Source organism: Mchenga conophoros, linkage group LG22 (genome assembly GCF_057382185.1).
Source record: "Mchenga conophoros isolate Kocher_MC1m ecotype Shallow Benthic linkage group LG22, M_conophoros_male_GT1.1, whole genome shotgun sequence".
NCBI lineage: Eukaryota > Metazoa > Chordata > Actinopteri > Cichliformes > Cichlidae > Mchenga > Mchenga conophoros.
This window is the reverse complement of record NC_140546.1, coordinates 18,963,930-18,985,566: the sequence shown is the minus strand read 5'-3', so window position 1 is coordinate 18,985,566 and position 21,637 is coordinate 18,963,930. Positions and strand designations below refer to the sequence as shown.

Sequence of the window (21,637 nt, the reverse complement as noted above, 5' to 3'; positions counted from 1 at the left end):
TATACATTTTACATATACATACTCTTGTTGTACAGTAAAAAACAAACAAACAAACAAACAAACAAAACAGAAACACAAGTAATGACGTGTCCTTGTTGCGCAGCTTTGCATTGTTGCTGGGCTAAAACTTGATCCACGTGCTTGCTTCTGTTTACACTGCTGCGTGCTGACGTCACCGCGAACCCCACCCCGCACGGCGGGCTGCCTGGCAACATGAGGCAGAGAACAGGAAGACCCACAGCAGGAAAGTGAACAACCTGAGGACCCTGAGTAGAAATCGACGAGAAACAACGCTTTGGACGGACAATGGAGGATGCAGACAAAGGTAATTAAATCATCGACGCGTGCCAGTGTCGTAATAGATGTTTTAAAACTACTTTTTCCTTAGAGAAAAGTTAGCGGACTAGCTAACTTTGTGCTGTGACTCAAGTTAGTTCGTTGAGAGCATATGCTACCTCTCGCCATACGAATAAAGTGAGTTATTTTTGCGACGGACAACAGTTTGAAGAATTTGAATAAGAAAATAACTTTTTTTCAGCAGCACCACTGCAACAGATTTCTAGAAAAATGACACGGAAGTGCGGTGTCACGCCACAATTTGTTTTTTAACCACCCATTAACTTATTAGGTGAAACCATAAACGCACATTTCAGTTTTTGTGTGAGTTAAAAACCTTGACAGGCAGTGAAGAAAAGCAGTAAAACACTAGTCAACAACATATTTTGTAACTGACGGCGTAGCCTGTAAAAATGGGTTACACCTGTTTGACAGCTCACTGCTATAACTAGTTCAGACAAGTCACGCTGTGCTCTTATGCTCTTTCAAATGGTTTTTTACACTGAAAAAAAGTTTTATTTTGAAATTTACGAACACTTATTCTGTGCCAAAGTGGTTGTGAGTTGTGGGTTTTGCTGATTTTTCTCGTGCCAAACTATAGCACAGTTCAGTTAACCACAGGTATCCTACCTGCATTTCTGTCTTTCACCTCGTTACTCTTCCTGCACGTTTGCTTTCCTATCAAGCAGCTGTTCTGCTCTCTTATGTACTTAAACACAACTGCTCCTGTCTCAAGTCCATATGTCTTTGCTGGAGTACAGAAAAGTCCACATTTGCACACAAAAAAGCTTGTATGTCCAACTTTTTGTGATTTTACTCATAAACAGCATGATCCATTCTTCTCTGATCTTTGTGTTATTTTATTCTACTTCATTTGCACTAAAGTGTTTGTGGAAAGAAGCAAAGCATCTGAGTTTTGTTCATTTAAAATGTCATGTTGGAATTTTTGACCAAATTTCCCTGCAGCACAAACAGCCTTCACCCTCCTCTGGGTTCTCAAAAGTAATTTTCTGATGGTTGAAAGTTGTTTTGTGTGGGGGGTTTTTTTGTTTTTTTTTCCCCTTCTTCTTCTTCTTCCCTTTTTAATAACGCAGAGCGAGAAAGCCAGAACAAATGTTGCGTATGAACACCAGAATTATTGATGTAACTGGTTCCTGATTGATAATTTGTGCTTCTCCATATCAGAAGAAATGAGGTGTGTTTCTGCATCACTTTCTGTGTTGCTGCCAGTGGACACAATAGAAAAGAATGCTTTACTTGGCTTTAAATGCCACGCTTGTGAAGCCCATTCCTGAATTAGAGTTGCAGGTCCTGAACACATCCTTAAGTAAATGGTATCTTAGTAACTGTTTGATCTGGGTTCTCTTTGCTCATAAAGGTTTCTTGTGGTATGCTTTGGAGGGTTTTCCCTTCCCACATGACATGTTTTTTCACTGTGTGCGTGCGGCGGATGCACCAGTTAGATATCTTGTCTTTTAGTGGTTTTATAAGTCATTGCATGTGACCTTAAAAAACACAGTTTGAAAAAAGGTGAATGCCAGATTTCTTTTAAGGCCGTGCACACTTGCACTACAGGCTATTGTTCATCAAAATCGCAATAAAACAGGCCTGTACCACAAGTAATCACAAGAAAGTGAAATTGCATAGTTATCAGATAAAGGGGAAACTCTTTGCCAATCTCTAACTTTACTGCAGCCTTGAGGTGGTGTCTGTTTACCTCTCTAGGCAGCAAAAGTAAATGATCTGCCTCTCGAGATGTAATTTTATCACCTTAAATATCATCATAGGAACTGCTGTGCTCTCTGAATTTATAGTCGCACTGCTGTACAGGCAGCCAAGTTTGTTTCAAGGTCAGACTTTTGGTATGGTAGCTGTATTTTACTACCATCTGTACCTGCATCCTCCTCGTAGAAGTTGAGACCGCTCAGTGACAAGTATTTGCTTGCTTCAATACAATAATCTCCTTTGACAGTAATTCAGGTAAAGCATTTGCAAATAACTTGGTGAACAGGTTTTTTGCAGGACCAAGGTCGGAGAGTGCTCTGACTGGTGCCTCTCAAAGGAGTCTGCTCTCCCCTGATTGTGTGTCTCTGTGCAGATGATCTTTGGATAACAAACTTGTCTGTTTGTGTCCTCCCTTTTTCTTGCAGTATAATGTTATTTTTTCCATAGTGAATGTTTTTTTCCCCTTAAACTCAGGTTCAGTGAAATCTGTGGTTGACTCAGATGTGCCTTATGATCTTGTTAATCTTGATTTGTTCATCAACATTTATAGAGCTTGAATAGACTACAAAGAGGTTATTGGTACTCTGATAGATGCCTGAACCTAAACGCCTTCTCACTCAGTCATATTGTTCCAGGTCAATGTCAAGGACTGTAGAAAGTTTTTGTACTCCAGACTAACTTTTATTGTTGTTTTGAATGTTGCCTGTTTCATTTTCTGCATACAAGCTTGTGGCTTGAATCAGTTCAGAAAGGACGTGGTCAGGTTCACCAGCCCGTGTTGTTTTTCAGCTACCGGTCTAATGAGATTGATCAGGAGCAGAAGCCAACATTTTTTGGCGTTATTAGATTTCTGCGATGCACAACTGTCTGCTTTCAGCTGTCAGAGGAAGTCTCTCACAAACAACATCCCCACCCCAGTAATGTAGATCCGGTCGTTTGAGCTGGAAATACATTCAGCACAGCCAAATCACACTTTAAAAGCTGCAAACACTGCATGTGTTTATGTAAAGGTTTGCTATGATTTTTTTCAGTCATGCCAATAAATGTCATATTGGGCTACAAGCTGTGTCAGTCTGGGCTGGACCTCCCATTTAGTGAAAACCAGATGTGTGTTTACCAAAACCATTAGTATTTGAAGTCTACTCAGAAATACACCTGTCAGCAGTCATGGCTGTCGTAGATCATTTTCAAAGGACTTTTGGAAGGGTTTGATGTATGCGAGAAGCTGTAGCCTTGAAAGCTGTAACTTTGAACGTTGGTGTCGCCAGGTTTGCACATTTCATTTCAAAGATTAAAGGGAACACCAGCTGTCTATTTGAAAACTTTGTATGTGGACCTGATAGTTGCCTGAAAGAAAACGTTGGCAAATATGGTATAAGATGCTTTATGCTGATCCAAAAAGTCTGAAGTTTGAGAGAATACTCAGGCAAAGGTGCTTTTAACCTAAATATATACATCACAATGCAATGCATTTAATATTTATCTGAATTGTTTGACATTTCAGCAGTAAAATGCAGTGATCAGGCTCTGTTAAACTGAACGAAAAAGAAACTCAAAGGTCAATAAATTCCACTACTTTCAGTACAGCTTTATGGAGAATTTTTCACCGACTTGTGAGATTTGGCCAAGCAGCACTCTCACCTAGTAGTTTATTTTCCAGTGAAAGACTGCAGACAGAAACTTTGATAAACTATTTAAAAGAAAGTTCAGTAGAGATATAAATTATTACTCCCAATTAACCAAAAGTTCTTTTTTATTTCAGGTTACTTCTGTCCCTGCTTTCATTATCTTTTAATCGGTACCTTACATGACAGTAGAAGGTTTGGCAGACCCTTTTTTCCTGTCCGATACCTGCTGTTTTCATCTAAACTCCATCACTTCAGTTATTTAAGGTTTTGTAACACAATCAGGGAAAAAACGTAAACTTTTAGCGTTTATTGGTATCATCTAAGATGTATAATGACTGCAGAAAGTTTTGGTTTCATTACTTTTTTAATGTGCTGTACTACCGTGCTGCTCTATACACCATGTCCTGTATTTGTAGTGCAAATAGAGTAAGATGGTGAATCTGTTTTGGAAGTAGGCCACACAACAACAGCTTTCCAATCTGTTGCCATACATTAGACCTTGTATTTGGAGAAACAACCCATTTTTAGTGTTTACCGTTGTTTGAAGGATGAGAGGATTAACACCCTTTTCCAGTTTGAATGGTTCATGTACAGTTGTGTTCTGGGTCGGTTAGCTGTTTCCAGTTGTTTCCAGTTGTGCGCTAACCATCTGCAAGCAGCTGCTTCACATTTAAGCAACAGATCGAGAGGAGATTTTTTTCCCCCCAGCCTGTCAGACTAACTTTAATCAGCTTTCATCTCCATGTTTGTCTTAAGTCGTGTAGCCAAGAGTCTAGATTGAATGCACATGTACGGTATCGGTGTCCATCTGAGGTATAGCCACTTCCCATCATGCACATCTCATGCTTTGTGGGCCTAGTTAAAGTATCCACAGTTATCCATGTCTCATGATTCCTGTTTAGGCTAATCGTGTGACAGGCCCTGCTTTGAATAGTAAGGTAATTGATCGTGCGCTGTGCTTCATTAGCCGCTCTAAAATGGCTGTTTGTTTGTGTTTACGGTCACAGTCGCGGCAGGGGTTGATTTGTGTTTCTGTTTGTCTTATAAATCAAATGGGATGTTTTAATGGCATGAACTTATTCTGTGAAAATGTCTGATTTGTGACCTTGACTTTCATCATTTTTAATAATATAGCTATACAAGCGTACTGGTTTGTGTGCACGTGTGTCTGTGTACGTTGTTTTAACAAGTATCACATGGATTAGGGGCTCCACTGATCAGGAGGGAGTTATGTTGAGTTCATCATGTTGGGAGGCCTGTCCAGTCTAGCTGAGAGAGATACTGTTTGCTAAGATAGAAAAATGAGTGTGCTGGTTTGATCCGTTTCAGTACAGAAGGATTCTTGTAGAAAAGTATTTGTGCTTGCATCTTAACGAGGACCTCTTGTATTCATATTTACCTCTATATTTGTATTCTGAGACTTCCCAGTTTAAGAAAAAATTTTTTCTGCTAAACCGAACCCTCATAGAGGCTTTCAGCTCATTCTGCCTGAAACAATCACTTTCAGCTCTTTCACATTTCCTTCTGATTACCCGTCCCTTGTCTGGCTTCCACAAAGTGAACCACAAAGTCTTTGTGAACACTACTTCCTCTTTTTGGGAGTATGCAAAGTCACAAAAACAAACCTGCCGAGGGACATAATTTCTTATTGTTTATGTTGTGGCTGACTTGTGGGGAATGTCATAAAATGCCAGTTGAGAGGGGAAAATATCTGTTGTCAGGAAATCCCAAAGTTACAGAAACCAGAGAAATATTACCTGCAGCCGCCAAGTGAATGTGTAATGACTGTCAGCACTGGAGGCTGTTTGTATGCTGGAGTACTTGAAAGAAGTGCCAGTAATACTAATCATTTAGACTGTTTTAAGAGAATGTGTTCGTACATTTACTGAGACGTTTATATTGGACTGTTGTTTGCACGTTGAGGCTTGATAGTTTGCCGTGAGCGACTGCAAACGCATTACTTCTGGGTTGACCTTGCTAAATAGAAAAGCTGTGTTGTGGAGCCTGTCTAGTGTAGCTGTAGTGTTATGCTATTTAGCCTTATATGACCAACAACTTGTTTTACAGACTTGTCATGTGTACTGTAGGGTTTGCTGTTACATTGAAACTCATCATCTCCCTGTCACCATCATTGTAATACCTCTGCTGCCATGGTGGGGGTTCTTTGATACTGAGTTACTCTTAGTCACCTGTTTTCCTCAAATGGAAAAAATGAACATGTTCATCACTTGGATGTACAGTTAAGTAGAAAAATAAGTAAGTCCCATTAAGATTATTGGCTTTTTCCACATTTCAGCTGGTTGGCATGTTTATGTCTTTGAAACATTGCTTACAGTTGAAAATGAGATCAGACCATAACTATGACCTGCTTATTCAGCAAGTGCTGTGTTTTTTATTTGTATTTTTCCTTTTTAAGGTGTGGGATGCCATCAGACCAAGAGCTTTAGGAAAAAAAAAATCTGGATTTGTTTTAGTCTGATGAGGATTTAAATAGGATCTCCAAATAGTTTGAAAGTGGAAAACGTGTCACTACTGCTGGTGCAGATTTCAACTGTTTTCCTATCTGCCCAACCAAACAGCAGACCAACCAAAAAACATCACCACAGTGTCTGCAGGTAGCTCAAAGCGCGTTCATCTACAGTGAGAACGAGAGGGCAAACATTCACATGGGAGGCTTTCCCACAAACCAGCCTTTGACTCTAAGAAGGCAGAATTTGAGTTTCCTTGTGAACATGCAGGAAACGGATCAGGCCTGTGGATTAAAAGGCGCAGAAGAACAGCATTGCAGAAGAACCTCGTATCTTACAGTAAGGTGCAAAATGTTGATTTGCTTTGCTGCCTCAGAAACTGAGCAACTCGATGAGTTCGATCTAATATCAAAGACTTTTTCTTTTTTTTTCAATAAGAGTTTCCTTGCTGTGTTTAACTTTATCCACAGGTACTGATTTAAAGAGACTCGAATGTTGAGTTGTGCAAAATATGTAGGAGGAAAAAATGTCAACTTTTTTTTTGACTCTAGTTAATCGTGGAATTTGTCCCCTAGTGTTTCAATACTTTCAGGAGAGCACCGCTCCTTCTCTCTAAATGTAAGGCATTTCCTGGAGAGGATCAAGCAGACATGCACGTCTGGCTTTCTGCACAGAAGAATGGTGGCTGCACAGGCCTGAAGGGAGCTCGTGATTTATGTACATAGTTTTTAAATTCTCCCTGTGAACATTTCTGTACTAATGTGCTAATTTTCCCCGCAGCGATACCTTTGCAGAGTTTAAATCTTTACCACTTCAATTTTAATGCTGCTCGATACCGGTGCTGCAGCACATCTTTCCAAAGTTATCGAGTAATTTTAGGGCAATTTTACATCCGTAGTTGAGTCTGCTGGGATTACTTATTATACATCAGGGAAGAAATAAAAAATCATAAATCTACTGAAGCGTTTTGGGCTTTCCCCAAAGGAAAATCATCAGGGTAGCAATTGAAATATATTTGAATGCATTTCTTTAAAGAGGGGTTTGATATAACCCTTTCTGTTTTCCCTGTGATTGCCTGGATAGCCCCCCCCCCCCCCCTGCACATTTGCTTAAATATAAAATACATTTTTGATTATTAAATGTCCAGACCTAACAGGAAAGCCTTCGTCTGACACGTCTGTTAACTAAAGGTAAATTACTAGGTGGGTAACTGAGCTGATAACCCCCAGACCTCAGTTTCAAACCAGTAAAAACTCAGTATATGATCTTGCTTTGAGTCGGCTTCACTCTGTTTAAACTAGCCGATGTTTGTTTTGTACCTCCTTCCACAATGCTCTCGAGCTCTTTCAGGGATTCTGTCTGTTCACCGTCATAAAACTTGTGCTGCTTTTCCTTTTCAACGCAACCTTGAAAGCTTCAGTGTCTAATATGTTGCCATCTACGCTGCTTTTTGCACATTTGATTGAAATGTGACAAGGATTGCACTTATGTTTTCCTCTCTTTGTGCAGCCTAAATACCTGCTTTATGTCACAGCTCTGTGCCGTGTCGTAATGCAAAAGAAAAAGTCTGCTTTCAGGCGAGGAAAAGCTCGATTAAAAGAGTTTGTTTTCATGTGATGAAGGTCTTGCATTACAGGAGCTTTCTAGTTCAGAGAATGCCATTGTGGCAAGCAGTTTGTGTGAGTACACAATCTAGCACTTGTTCCCTCTACCACTTCGCGTAGCCTCTGGCACCCTCTCTTCTCCTTTCTAGCTGACTAGCATTACCGCTGCTTCAAGCTGGACTGTCCACCCTGGATTAGAGCTTTGCTGTAATCTGGGACACTGCAGATTATGCTTTTCATCTAATGCGCCCCCACACAATCACATCGCATGACCGGCCCACACAAATGGGGTCGCTCTCATGTCCTCCTCGATTGACAGGCTGGGAAGCGAGGGAGGGCGGGAACTGGCGGCGGAACCCGAGAGTATTGGAACAGGAGTACCGTGCGGTATCGCAACAGCAGCTAGGCACACAAAAATGACAGCGATGGCGCTCACGGTCTGCGGGATGGACTAAGAACTGACCTTTGGGATTATAGTGGAGAGGAAGTGGGAGGGTGTGTTTTTTGTGTGTCTGTGTGTGTGAGCCGGCTACAACAGCTGCTTGAGGGGACAGGTAACTTATTAACAGCAAGACAGGAGCAAAGGGCTCACTACACCATGGCCCAAAACAGAAACCGATATTTAGAAATTGGCATCACTGTAGTCACTCTCACCTTGTGACTACCTGAGGGCCGATACAAAACCTCCTTCCTTGTGCGTGCACACACTTGGACACTCGAGTGTGTCTCCGCATGTCTAGTAAAGAAGGAAACGGACACAAGCAGCACGCGCCTGGGTCACATGCAAACAATCAGCAATAAGCACTCGGCTGGCTCTGCTTAGGTAGTGCTGGTAAAAAGGAGGTGGTAGTCGCTCCGGCCGGCAACACGCTGAGAGCTGTAAAGAATAAAGCATGGACCCTCTGGAGGAATACCGCTCTCCGTTTGACTTTGAACAAGGAGTCAACACCAGCTATCTCTACCTCTCCCCAGCCTTAAGCGACACACCGCCCAGCTCGCCAGCTGTCAAAACCAGAGGTAATCACAAGGAGAGAAGGGAGAGGCCGAGTGAAGGGTCTGTGTTTTTCGCGTGTGTGTGGGTGTGTGCGCTTGCTGGATAAAAAGACAAAACATGGGTTTGGTTCATTGAACAGGAAGAATTTGGGGTGGGGGCACAAACTGGAGGGGGAGGGAACAAATGATGATTGTCGGCGATGCGTATGACAGCATTCTCTCAATTTAGATGTTTCTAGATCTCAGACAGTGTTGATTTCAGACCATCATAACTCTTTAAACTTCAGTCATAATTATGCTGCTGTACCACACGGCGCGCCGCGTTTTCCTTCTTTTTCCTAGAAATGTAGAAAATAAGGATGCAATGACTGTAAAACTGTCCGTTTTTCTGTTTTGGGGAAAAAGAGACGTATTCGCTGCAGTAGTTTAAAGTTTTTCAGCTCTTTATCACGCTGTCTTTGAACATTTATCCAATTGAGTTAGATATAAACAGAAAAAGACAGAACAAGACGTACACAGTTTGTACCATAAGTTATTGGGTGACATTTTTGCAACGTCCAGTACAGACTGTCCATATCGAGTTATGCTTTGATTTTGTCTCATTTTTACAATTAAGCCTTTCCAACGAGTTCTCACAGGCAGCAGTGTTCATCATCTGTTCCCCAACCATCATTCCTCCCATTACAGACTCATTCAGCTGCGGTAGGAACCTCCTGTTGTCATGGTACCTGGGTCTGTGAGCCAGGATTTCAAGTTTTGTGTGAATTCATTATTCTTTCCTTTGCGTCATGAAGATGATTAAGAGTTTTAGTTTTGTACGGTTTAGTCTTGAGTTTGGTTCTTTCTAGAGTCTCTGAGTCTGATATTAGTTTCCTTTCATGTCTCGTCCCTGTGTTCTGTCCTCGGTGTCTCCTGTGGATGTCAGTCTTGTTGTCATGTCCCGTTGGTCATAGTCTGCGTCTCTATGTTCTGTCTCCTGTACCTGTTTCCACGTTCTTTGTCTCCCCACTCTGCCACGTGCTTCCGTGTCCGTTTACCTCCTGTCCTACTGTCAAGCTTTCATGTCCTCGTCTGGGTCGCCATGTGTATGTCACTTCCTGTTTTATTTTGACGGTGCCTCGTCTCATGTGTGTTATGCTCAGTTTTGCTTCTCCTGTTCTGTTACTCAGATTAGTTCCAGCTGTGTTTCCACCTGTTGTCACCTGTTGTTGTGAATTCAATTCCTCATCTTCCTCTGTTCCTTGCCACGACCCTGGCTGTGTGCGCGCTCCATGTGTCTTAGTGTTCCCAGGTCCTCGTAGTTTCTGTTCATGCTGAGGTTTTTATGCCTCATGTTCTTTAACGCTAGCACTGTTGAAAGTTGCAAATAACACAGAATGGGTTTAGTGCCTCGACGCAGCTGGATGCTTCTTTTAATACAAGCTCTAATTCTAAGTATTTCCTTAAGAGGAGAGTTTTGATTGTAGGTATCCGGATCGCTGACTGTCATATTTCCTGTTGTGTTCGCTTGCGTGTTGATTTACATAATAAGGTGGCCAATATTTTAGGCACCACAATGTCAGAGAAAATCGCACGTATCAGTCAAGTTGCCGCTTTTATATTAAATGTCATCATTTTACCCTGCTGAGCATTTATGCTAAATTTCCTTCTAATTGGTTATGGTTGACAGTGTGCTCGATGACCTTTAACCTTTGACTACCAGTATTAATTCACTCTTGAGTCCAATTAAATCTCTGTGCAAATTTGATGAAATTTCCATGAGGCATTTGAGGTAGGTCGTATTTATGAGAATAAGTTTGACAGAGAGAGAGAGATGGAAAATCTTAAAGGATGTTCCTCGTCATGTTGGGAGCTGTTTGTGTGCAGACACACACACAAAAGTGTGTAAGGATTGAGGTTGATATAACTCAAATGAGACAATAGAGCCCATTAAGGTGAACAAATAGCTTCCTATGCACACTGTCATTCTTATCTTATTCTTTCGTAACATTCTGGTTGTGTAATACAACTTTATTGATTTCCATGTTTATTGGTGTGTCGTCTGGCCCTTTATGAAAGCTGCATTAGCGTGGTTACCGCTATCCGATGACTAGGCGACCTCGCTGCTTATCGCTTATCACAGGAAAAGAGGGACAATCAAAAAGCTCGTGGTCTCTATTTAAGTGCACGTCTTCGTCGTTGCTACAGTACTGACAGACACACAGTTGGGTGCTCATAGGGCAGGATTGTTAAGAGGAAATGAACTCAAACCATAGAGGTTGGGCAGGGATGTGGGTGAGTATGCAGTTTGATGTCGCAAGCCAAACTTCTGCCTACACTCGCATATAAACTTCTCTATTTGTTTCTCTCTCTGACTCTCCCTTTGTTTCTTTTTTTTCCCTCTCATGCTCTTAGCACCTACTGATGGAAACACACCTACAAGACATTTACAGAGGTGCCCAGAATTTTACATAACCTGATGTGCTTGAAGAAAATGAGTTCCTGAGCAACATATTGTAGGTTATCAAAACATTATGTGTACTAAAATTTACAAAAAAAGGGTGGTGTCTTATTTTTTTCTTTATCTGGTGAAGCACAGCCGTTATAACAGGAAGTGTCTTTTGCAAAATTGTGATGTTGTAGTACGCAGGTTTGTCTGCATATATGGTGTCAGTGCTGTATCACTAGTAGAAAGAAGAGGGGGGTAAATTCAAAAGAGAGTGGAAAAGCGCTTAAGGGCAGATGAAGTGAAACACCCCACAGGAACAGAGGGGGTGGTTTCAGGACTGAGGGCTAAATGAGAATTTCCTCTGTGGTTCTTTTTGCCTGATTACCATAATGCCCATCTCCGTTTCCTCGTCGAAACGATTTGCCTCGGATTCACTTCTCTCGCCAAAGCGTGTTTTGACATATAAATATTTGCACTTGCGAGGTGTCCAATCCGCTCGCCTTGTCCCCTGGCGTTAATTAAATGTAAAAGGAGAAGCAATTAATGGCACAGCTCCCTCAGCTCGTGATAATAATGTGTGTTTTGAAGGCAGAGGAACGTTATTTCATTAACGGCTCTCCAGACGGCGTGAGGCAATCCCGCTGTCTTTGTGGGAGTGTGCACTGCTAGATTTATGTGATTTTTTTTTTTCTCCTCTTTTTTTCTGTCTCCGTCTCACGTCTTCACAGTGGTCCGCATTGAAAGAGAGAAAGGGTGTCCTCAGTATTTGGAATGAAGTGGGAGGAGGAGGCTGGAGATAAAGATGTATTTCAAGTACCATTCCTTTTGGCGAGATTGCGCGTTTCACCGCAGCTTCCGTGTGGAAACAAAATATATCACCGGCTAAAATGATGTTGTGCGTTTTGCTGTTTATGCCAAATCCTGACCCCAGCTGGGTGACAGCTTAGTCACTGAGAGGAACATTTCCTATATTCATGCAGTGAACAGGTCAAAATATAATGATTGGCTGCTTACGCGACCACCTTCAAATGCACTTTTTCTTTTTAAATCCTGAATAATAATAAGCAGCTGCAAATACACAGAAGCTGCACCTGATGTCTTCATTTCACTCTTGCACTATTACATATATTTCACTGTTATTACATAATTATTACAACCCCAGTCTGCTGAGAAAATTGCACATGGCCAAATTCTCTTACTCGTTAGGTTGAGCCAACGCTTTAATGAAACTTACACTCTTCTCTGTTTTGTGTGATGGTTCTGCCTCCATGCTGAGGTAACAACACTGTATGTGTATGAAGTTCACTCCAGCAGTTCCTTTTTCTTGTATTCTTCCCCTCACACTGAGTTATTCAGCTCTGGGGTTTCCCCTTTTTCCTTTATTTTTATTTTTTTCATACTCTCCTATTTTGGGTTTTGCGTCTATACTTTAACTTCCTTGAAATAATTTGACTAGATACCAAAAAAAAAAAAAAAAAGACCTCAGGGAGAGATTTTTGTTTCCCCTATTCCAGCTCACTTCTGGCCCAGAACATCCTTATTGGGTGTCGTACTTTTGTTTCACAGATCCCAACAACTCCTCCTCTCACACCGTCTGAGCCGAGGATATCTCCATCTAGAAAGTTTTTTGTATTATTGATGCGCTCTTGTTCCTGCTGAGCACAGCTCTGTCAGAGTCCTCAACATCCAAGACAAGCTTGTACTCTATATGCCGTGTGTGTGTGTGAGGGAGATGGTATAGCTGGTCTGTGCAGGAAGAATTGTGGAAAGCTTCACTCCTTAATCTCTGTCACATGTTAAATCACCAGACATGTCTGTTTATCTTTAAAAAGAGATCACTTCATTAAATTTTGCACTTCTTGCTGAGTCAAAAACATTGTTTTCTTTTCTTTCTTTCTTTTCTTTTTTTACCTCCAGGTTCCCAGGGCCATCCGGACTCGGCCCCAGAGGTGGGAGAGGATGCAGTGACGTCTGTTGGCGCTGCGTCCTCAACAACGCCCGACTTGACAGAGGAAGAGCGTCAGGAGCTGCAGGAGGAGCTGGCTAAGGTCAGGAGGGGTCAAAGATTTAATAGAAGAGATGTTGGTCTGAGCGAGGTAAACATTCACGCTCCCAGTTTGGGATAATCAGTTAACCTGACAGGATGGACTGTGGGAGGAAGCCAGAGTACCCAGAGAGAGCCCACGCATGGGGGAACATGCCATGCTCTTTAACCACTGAGAAGCTAAGTTCAGGCCTTTTCACTTAAAAAACGGTTCACAGCTATTTAAAACAGCTGAATGTTGTTGCTCCAGGACCTCACCTGGTGGCGCGTGTGACCCGTGTACTAACGGCTCGGTCCTCTCTGCAGCTGCCTGGGTTCGATTCAGCCTCAGGGCCTTTGCTGCGGCCTGTCACCCGCCCTCTCTGGCTCCATGCTGTCCTGTCCGCCTCTATCAGATAAAGGCTAAAAGGCTCAAATAATAATTTTTTTTTTAACGAGTTATTTGGAGAACAGTCATTCTGTTCAGTCGATTTAAAGTATTTTGATCAAACGGCTCATTTGTCGAATGTATTTACTGCGGATTTAATGAGATAATTTGTATTTGTAACAGCAGAACGTTGGTATTTGTGGGGACTGGCTCCAAATAAATTTGAAATGTCGCCACGGTCATGCGGTTAAACAATGGTGGAGTTTTATGACCTGGAAAAACTGTGTTTTGAATTTGGGTCTTTTTATAATGGCAAATACTGGATGAGCCAGACTTTACATGTTGGGGTACAGATTTATATGTAGAATCAAATATGACGTCTGTGTGCGTGCGCGTGTGTGTGTGTGTGTGTGTGTGTAGGTCGAAGATGAGATCCAGACTCTGTCCCAGGTGCTGGCATCCAAAGACAAGCAGCTGGCTGAAATTAAGAGGAAGCTGGGCATCACTCCTCTTAATGAGCTGAAACAGAACATCACCAAAACCTGGCAGGAGGTCACTACCTCCACTGCGTAAGTACTGAGCTGCGCGCTTTTCACGATGCCTTCATGTCAACCGGCTGAAAGCGTTTGCTAAAGACTTTTTGTAGTATTTTTGTCCTTTTCCCATCCTGATCGAGAGCTTTCTTATGCATCAACCCTGCACGTTTTCTCTAATTGCTCTGAAAATACGGATAACTGTCAGCGCTGTGGAGAAAACGCTCTTTTTGCGCTGAACGAGAAAGCTGTCAGTGCTCCTGACAGGCTGCCTGTGGCCTGTTTGAAATGGTTCGATGGGATTCACATTGAAGGAAATGAGCAGCATTCTGATGCTCTCCGGCTTTTCTTTAAAATGAAAAAGACACTGAAGTTTACTTCTGACCTTCACGTGTCTCTTCCGGCTTTGATCCTTCAGTCTCTTTTCATCACACTCATATCCTTTTTTTTTTTTTTTTTGGCCGCCCATCACTCCTCTTTCTCTCTCTCTGTTTCAGCTATAGGAGGACTTCTGAAACTCTGTCTCAGGCGAGTCTGAAGGCTACAGCAGCTTTCACAAATATGGGCTCAGCCATCACCCGGAAGCTCGAGGATGTCAGGTGAGTCAGACGGGGAGATGTCAGCGAATCATATTTTGTAATCTTTGAAAAGCCACAGTAAAAATGGCTCCGCTGTGCTGCACCTGTCCATCATATCACATGTGATAGAAATGTGTTCCTGTAGCGGGCTCTTTTCCTTCTGTCCTTCCTCAGCGTTTAAGAGACCACACTCCTGTCTTTCTTTACTAACCACTAACAAAACTCATTTTAACAAGATTCAGAGTCAGGACATGTTTTTAAGGTGACAACTTTAAAACTGGGGGCAGTGTGAGACTGCTCGCCTGCTTCCGTTCATAACGCACCCGCAGGCCCACATGAAACACATCTTTGTTTAAAGCATAAGCAGTGGCTTCCATATCTCCTGTATATTCATATTCTGCCTTTCTTTGTGTTAAACAAATGAGAAATGTGCGATAATCAGCATAGAAGCAGCAGAAGTGTTAGTAACTTACAGCATTGCTTGGCTTTTGCAGGTCACACTATACGTCTAATAAAGTTAGGTAAGACTGCTCACTTATTTAAGGCCAGTTAAAGGAGAAATTAATCTTATTTTTCTTTTCATACCATCTTTGTGAAATGTGTTTGAATGTGGGACTGCAGAGGTCGTTCTTCTGATCGATTTCAATTTGCATGAATAACTTGGACATTTTCCTGCATGTTTTTTTTTTTTTTTAAATCAAATTCTGCAGAATGAACTGAAATCAGCTGTGTTTTTATGCACTGATGTGTTTTATTCAAATCTAATTAGCCTGTTGCACCACTTTGACCAGCTTCTTATTAAAGGGCATATGTCCCGGTGGGTTAGGTGTCAAACTGTGCGTTCAGAGCACCAAACGCAGCACTTCCTGTGAATTATTCCTGATTAAACCCGGCTTTAAAAAAAAAAAGAAATCAACAGCAGATTGTTGCATTTGAGATGTATCTCTTGTTGATCCTCCCTCTCGTGTCTTAGTGTGTCTCCCCTCCCCTGTCATCCTTCTTCTCTCTGGATTACTGAGCCGCAAACAAGATTATTAGTCCTCTCAAAGCTGCAGTGTGCTGAGAAGAGCAGCCTCAAAGACTCCGGGCTGGTTGCCATGGGGGGGGGGGCTACTGAGGGCCTGACAGGGGTCAGAAGGGGGTGTGTGTGTGTGTGCATGTGTTGTCCTTTTGTGTGTGCGTGGGTTTGATGACATGATACTCACCCATAACTCGCAGGATTAACACGTACCCGCTGTGTTAATACACAATCAATCTTAATTGGATAAAGTGGGATTTATAGGATTTATGCACTCGGTAGAATAAACGAGGGTTTGTGCTGTATGTTGTGCTCTCTCGCTCTGTGCACGCTCTGCTGCTGCTGTGGTAACATGACCACTAACACTTCCTTCTTTTCTCCTCAATAACGCTGTCGGATAGCGTAAAGTCATTGCAGCACTCGGCTAGCATGCCCGTCATGAGGTAAGAGAACCCGAACCAGTTCGTGTGAATGTTGGAGGCTGCTCAGTGTCTGTGGGCGGCAGTAGACAGACAGAAGAGCGTGTTTCCTGTTAAATAAAATAAGGCCTGACAGCGTACCCTAATAATACCGAGAGACCGCTGGTGAAAGCCACTTTATCTGCTATCAGTGAAGCTGCAGCTTTAATAATCTCGCTCCGCCAGGCCGCTGCTGTTTCGTCAGGCTCAGAGGTTTAACAGAAATCTAAAAAAAAAAAAGAAGAAGGAAAATATGAAGATGCAGGGAAACGCCCACCTGCACAAACTGCTCGCCTGGTTTTTGTTTTTCTGCACTTGGAAAGAATGTTCTGCCCTAAATATGGCTCTGCTTTCACAAAACCTGGACACACACACACGTAACCAGGTTTTGAAAGAACTTTATTTCTTATTTGGTCTGTAAATATAATCAGAAATTTCTCCCGGTGAATCCGAAAGTTCAGCTCGAGAGCGCACACACACGAGAGGCTTTTCGGAAGACTGTCCTCTCGCCCTCTTCGCTCTGTATTCTCTTTGTGTGTTTGCATGAAAAACAAGCCCTCTTAGCACTTTCTCAGCTGAACAGAGAAGAATGGGGTCACTTTAGAAAATCCCGCATTGTGTGTATCGAGTATCAGATAACATGACCTTTAAAGGCTGTGCTTGCAGTGGGTGTCCTGCTCTATTTTCCTTTTGAAAGGAAGACGTGTCTGCATCTCGTCTGGGTGTGATTATGTCTGATAACTTCAGTCATCTTTTTTTTTTTTTCTCTCTCCTCTCTGTCTTCTGCCTTTTTTTCCTTTCACAGAAACGCACCAACCTTCAGGTCGTTTGAGGAGAAAGTAGAGACTCTGAAGGTAACGGCTGGATAAAGGACCTTGATGCCGTCTGCAGACGTGCCTGTGTGGATGTAGAATGGCTAGGAGTCAGAAACGCACCATTATTCTGCGCACAAACTGTATTCCACTGCATTTTGGCGTCACGCCGCAGTAATGAGGTCGCGTTCAGTTCGTCCTCTCTTTTCAGTGTTCGTGAAAAGAGGAATTCGGCTCTTAAATAACTTTTTAATCAAGATTTAAAGTGAGCCTTTGTGGCTTCTGAGAGCACGCGGTGTCCTTGGTTTCTTAGTTAGATCCATCTGTTGCTCCACGTGTCTGGTTTAAATAATAAAAATAAGATAGTGGATGTCAAAATGCTCAATTCGAGGCCTTAAAAACCAGTAAGTGATGTCAGATGCCCTCCCTGAATCAGTCCTGCCACTTATCCAGGCTTGGGCCCAGCACTAGCGGTACAGGAGCTTTATGAAGCTTTATTCAGTGTCCTTCATATCCTTAGTAGTGGAAGCTGTGACATTATTTGACTCATTCAGGTCACAAAAATGTTGTGCAATATAAGTTCCCAGAGTTATTTAAGGGTCATGTATCACTGTTTTCAGCCTGGTTGCGTGTGACTGAATGTCGATGTATCTCCTACCGCATGGCAGGAGTTTGATGAGACGGTGTGCAGGGTATCTGGTGATGTTAGTGGTCCTGTTTATGTAGCGGGCCTAGAAGATGTCAGTGACTGCAGGTAGCTGGATCCCAATTATCTCATCATCCCAATTAGTGACCCACTGTGCACTGGTCTAAGTTAGTGATGAGAAAAACACATTTCTGTGCTCTGGATGAGTCAGAAAATATCCCACCTTCCACTACAAAGGATATGAAGCACAGCTTCTGTGCACACTCACATAAAATGATCCCCCTGAGTGCCTCAAATCTGAGAAGTTGTCAGACGATGATCATAAAATGAGGGTTAAAAATATGCAGGGATTATAAAAATATAGCAGTAAAATGCAACATATTGCGTTAAATGTGACGAGTTTAATGCTGCAGAAAATCTTTGATCTTGGGATTTAGCGTGCAGAGCCGTAAAACAAACATTTTAAGTTGAGTTAATTATCTTAAAGCTGAGCGTGCTCTCAGTAATTCCATCAGAGTAAAACCTACGTTGTTTTCTTTCCTCCTGCCTCAGACCAAGATGACCCCATCACCATCCACCAGTGAGACCGGCATCCAGGACGGCGGGGATTCTCCAACCGCTGAGGCTTCACTCAATCAGCCAGACAACTCGCCCTCCCAGGAGGAGCCGATGCACTGAGAGGGCCTAACCACTCTTGAGCTCTCTCTGTCGACCCTCTAACCCCCCGGGCCATCTACACTCTCCCCCTAAACGCTGCGTGCCAGTTTCCCTTTATTGGAAACCAGTGACTCCCTTCCCCCCACACTCCCAGCCTTCCTTGTGATCTAATTGTCGGATCTTTTCTCATGACACGTGCTCTCACTTGTTAACCACCGCGGAAAGTGAAAGCATGGGATGGGCGCAGGCATGTGGTCTTTTGCTGTGTATCTTCGAGTCTCTTCAGGCTCACTGTGGGAGAAATCCTCCCTGCTGTGCCACTTTTCCTCTTCCCCTTCATCTTCTCCCTCTCGCACTCCTCATGCCTCTGCCTAACCTGCCAAACATGCTCCAATTTATCTTTTTTTTTTTCTGTAGAAACGTAACAGTTTTTGTGTTTTTGTGTTGTTGTTTTTTTTCTTTTCTGGAGAGTAGAAAATTGCACAAAGTTTTCACTCGTTTATGAAGGATTTACACATTGGTATGTGACCCAGGCAGTTGTAGGCTCCTAGCTTCTGCATGGCCCTGTGTTATGTGTTAGTTGTTATTATTAGAAGCACTCGTTTGCTCCGCTTCCATTTCGGGGTCTTTTTAAGTTTACCTTGTTTTGGGCTTCTTTTTTTTTTTTTCTTTAATTTTTCTTACAGCACGATTGCAAAGTAATTTAACACTGCGTTCAAAGAACAAATGTAAAAATGTATGCCTTTCAGTGTCATCGGGGTGTGACACCTGGTGCGAGTACTGTGGGTTAAATTAGTCAGTTTTTCCCAAGTGCAAACACCGACTCGAAAATAGGAATTTCAGAGCACAGGATGGGGGTGAAACACACACACAAAAAATTCCCCCCTTTCTTTGCCTTTGTGATGATGTTGTCAGAGAACGATCTCCACGCTCAGATAGTTACAGGAAAACTGCCAAGATCAGCGGAACAGAGATAGAGCAAACACAGCGTCAAGGTTCAGCCTTGACCCGAGGTGAAAGAGGGAAAAAAGAGCCAGAGTCAATATTTAAACACTTCATTGTTCCTGCGTGGGAGGTAACACCTAAACCTCCCCACACTGTGCGTGATAAAAGGCCTAGCAAGAGGATACTTCACTGATATGAAATAATATTGTAACAGAGAAGGTTTCCCTCCCTATTTTGAATATGCGCACTAAGCTTAACAGGCTTTTTCCTGCTTTTTGGGGGGAAGTTGCATAAATAATTGAAATTCTGGTGGTAGAGTTTTGGCATACTGAACAGGTACATACAGTATTGGGTAAAACAAATAAATGCTGCTTTCAGAGATCAATCACCATTTCTGAGTGTTGAAGGTAACTTAGTGGTGCATCTTCAGTGACCACTGTTTTCAGCTCACTATTGATCCTGCACATCCTAGAAACTATTGAACTGCTGAACAATGAATGAATCGAGTTGCGTGCTACCCACGGGTGACGATGGAGGCTCAATGAACCTCGAAGGGCGAACAGAGCCAGGGTGGAGTCAGCCAGGGCTTCCTCTGAGACGTGAGCGTAACTAAACTACTGATTTGTAACCCTTCCCCTCTTCTGGATGCACGACCAACCTTGTGCAAGTCTTCTCCTGCTGGTGGTCCAATCGTGCGTGTGATTCAGCTCGCCCTTCGCCGTTAACGTCGCCATGCAGACCAAGGGTCGGGAACACTGCTATCCAGCCATGAGCAAATTTGTTGCAGCCTTTTATCTGAGGCGCTTTTATTTGGAGCCGTTTACTCAACACACACACAAACACATTTGTTCATGAATGGAACCATGGAGACAAGAAATGCACTCTAATTAAAAGACTTTTGAAGTAACCTGACTCAGTGCTCATTGACTTTATGTGGGAGGAGTGGGGAGTCACTCAGGCAACATTGCTTACCCTACTGTGTTTATTCATTAGTTTCTATGACGTCATTTTACATTAAATACACAAATATTATAGAGGTGCAATACCTCAACTGAACACAAGAGGGCAGCCAAGATCAGAAGCTCTGCTTGTGGTGCTTTTACGTCTCAGTCCGGCCCAGACAGCCTGGAGCCTGCTGCTGAACTGACTCACAGTCATTACTGTTGCCTGACACAGTGAGGGGAGATGTAGGAGAAGTGAGGAAGTCAGAGGAGAGGATAGTTTGTAACTGGCTTCTAAATATATATAAACAGCAGTTTCAGTGACACTGGAGTTGGAAAAAGTTGAAAATACTGATCTGATCAGCGTTTAAATCAGACCTGAAGTCTGGGCTACAGCAGCGGTAAAATGAGAAGTATAAATTTAGAGTTGACTGCAATAATATGACTAACAAAGCAGTTGGTATTCGTATTTGATTGTTATTCCTACCACAGTACTGTGCAAAAGTCTCGAGTCACCCCTCATTTCTTTATATTTTGCTTCCAAGGAGCCAGACTTTCTTGTAAAGTGGTCTCGAGCAATAGTTCTCCAGGCTTTCAAAGGTTTTCTTTACACGTTGGCTGTTTTTTGTTTGTTTTTTTCACTAATTTTCAATCCAGTCCTCATGCCTGACCGTTTTCAGAGAAATATTTGTTTAAGCTACGTAAAACTGACCCAAGTCCACATAAAATATGGATGAAGCAATATTCAGTGTACAGACAACTTTGTAAAGAAGTTTAAATTGTATCTTTACACATTTTGTCACCAGCAGCTGGCTACAAAGACTTATTTGCTCCAATTTCTTTAGTGGAGTCATAGTTTCACTGCCATAAAACAGTATTTTTGAGCCATTAACTGAGAACTTATGTATCTCAGCACAGTGTGCACATTGTCCCCTAAAAAATTTGAGGAAACTGGACAAGTGGAGGACAAAAGAAGTATTGGTAGGCCTGATCTGCCTACAGCAGCTGAACAGTATCTGAAAGTCATGTCCTTAAGAAATGGGGAAGTGAAGGGAATCTTCTTCTGATCCACTATGTAATACTGGCATCAGGTCAGCAAAATCTTCATTTGTCAGCATGAGAATGATCCCAAACTCATGGCCAATACAGTAATAGCATAATTAGACAGAAAACCACATAATGACCATATCTGTCATGGACTGGTCTCCCCAGAGCTCGGGTCTCTACATTACCGAAGCAGTGTGGGATCAGACAACAGAACAAAAGGGAGCCAACATCTGAAGGTGCTTCAAGAAGCCTGGAAAACTATTCTTGAAGACTACTTAAAGAAATCACAAGAAACTCTTTTATCCAAGCAGTGTTGAAGAATAAAGGATGTCATACCAAATATTGAGCTTGTTAGAAATGTACTAACTCTAAAATTGATCTGTAGAATTGACCTACATTATTTCCAATA

At 42.4% G+C, this 21,637-nt stretch overlaps 1 protein-coding gene across 4 annotated transcripts; it reads left to right on the top strand.

Moving 5' to 3' along the window:
• Window positions 1-157: 157 nt before the first annotated feature.
• On the top strand, window positions 158-20,147 carry tpd52 (tumor protein D52). Of its 4 annotated transcripts, none has more exons than XM_085262391.1 (7): window positions 158-325; window positions 13,100-13,230; window positions 14,014-14,162; window positions 14,624-14,725; window positions 16,124-16,165; window positions 16,986-17,034; window positions 18,191-20,147. In XM_085262391.1, exons 1-7 carry the CDS (start codon window positions 307-309, stop codon window positions 18,314-18,316), a joined length of 618 nt encoding a protein of 205 aa, XP_085118517.1. In that variant the 5' UTR covers window positions 158-306; the 3' UTR covers window positions 18,317-20,147. The 4 variants fall into 4 exon arrangements, with proteins under 4 accessions (XP_085118517.1, XP_085118514.1, XP_085118515.1 ...); XM_085262388.1 differs by lacking the exon at window positions 158-325 and adding an exon at window positions 8,072-8,778; XM_085262389.1 differs by lacking the exons at window positions 158-325; window positions 16,124-16,165 and adding exons at window positions 8,072-8,778; window positions 15,199-15,225.
• The last annotated feature ends 1,490 nt before the right edge of the window (window positions 20,148-21,637 follow it).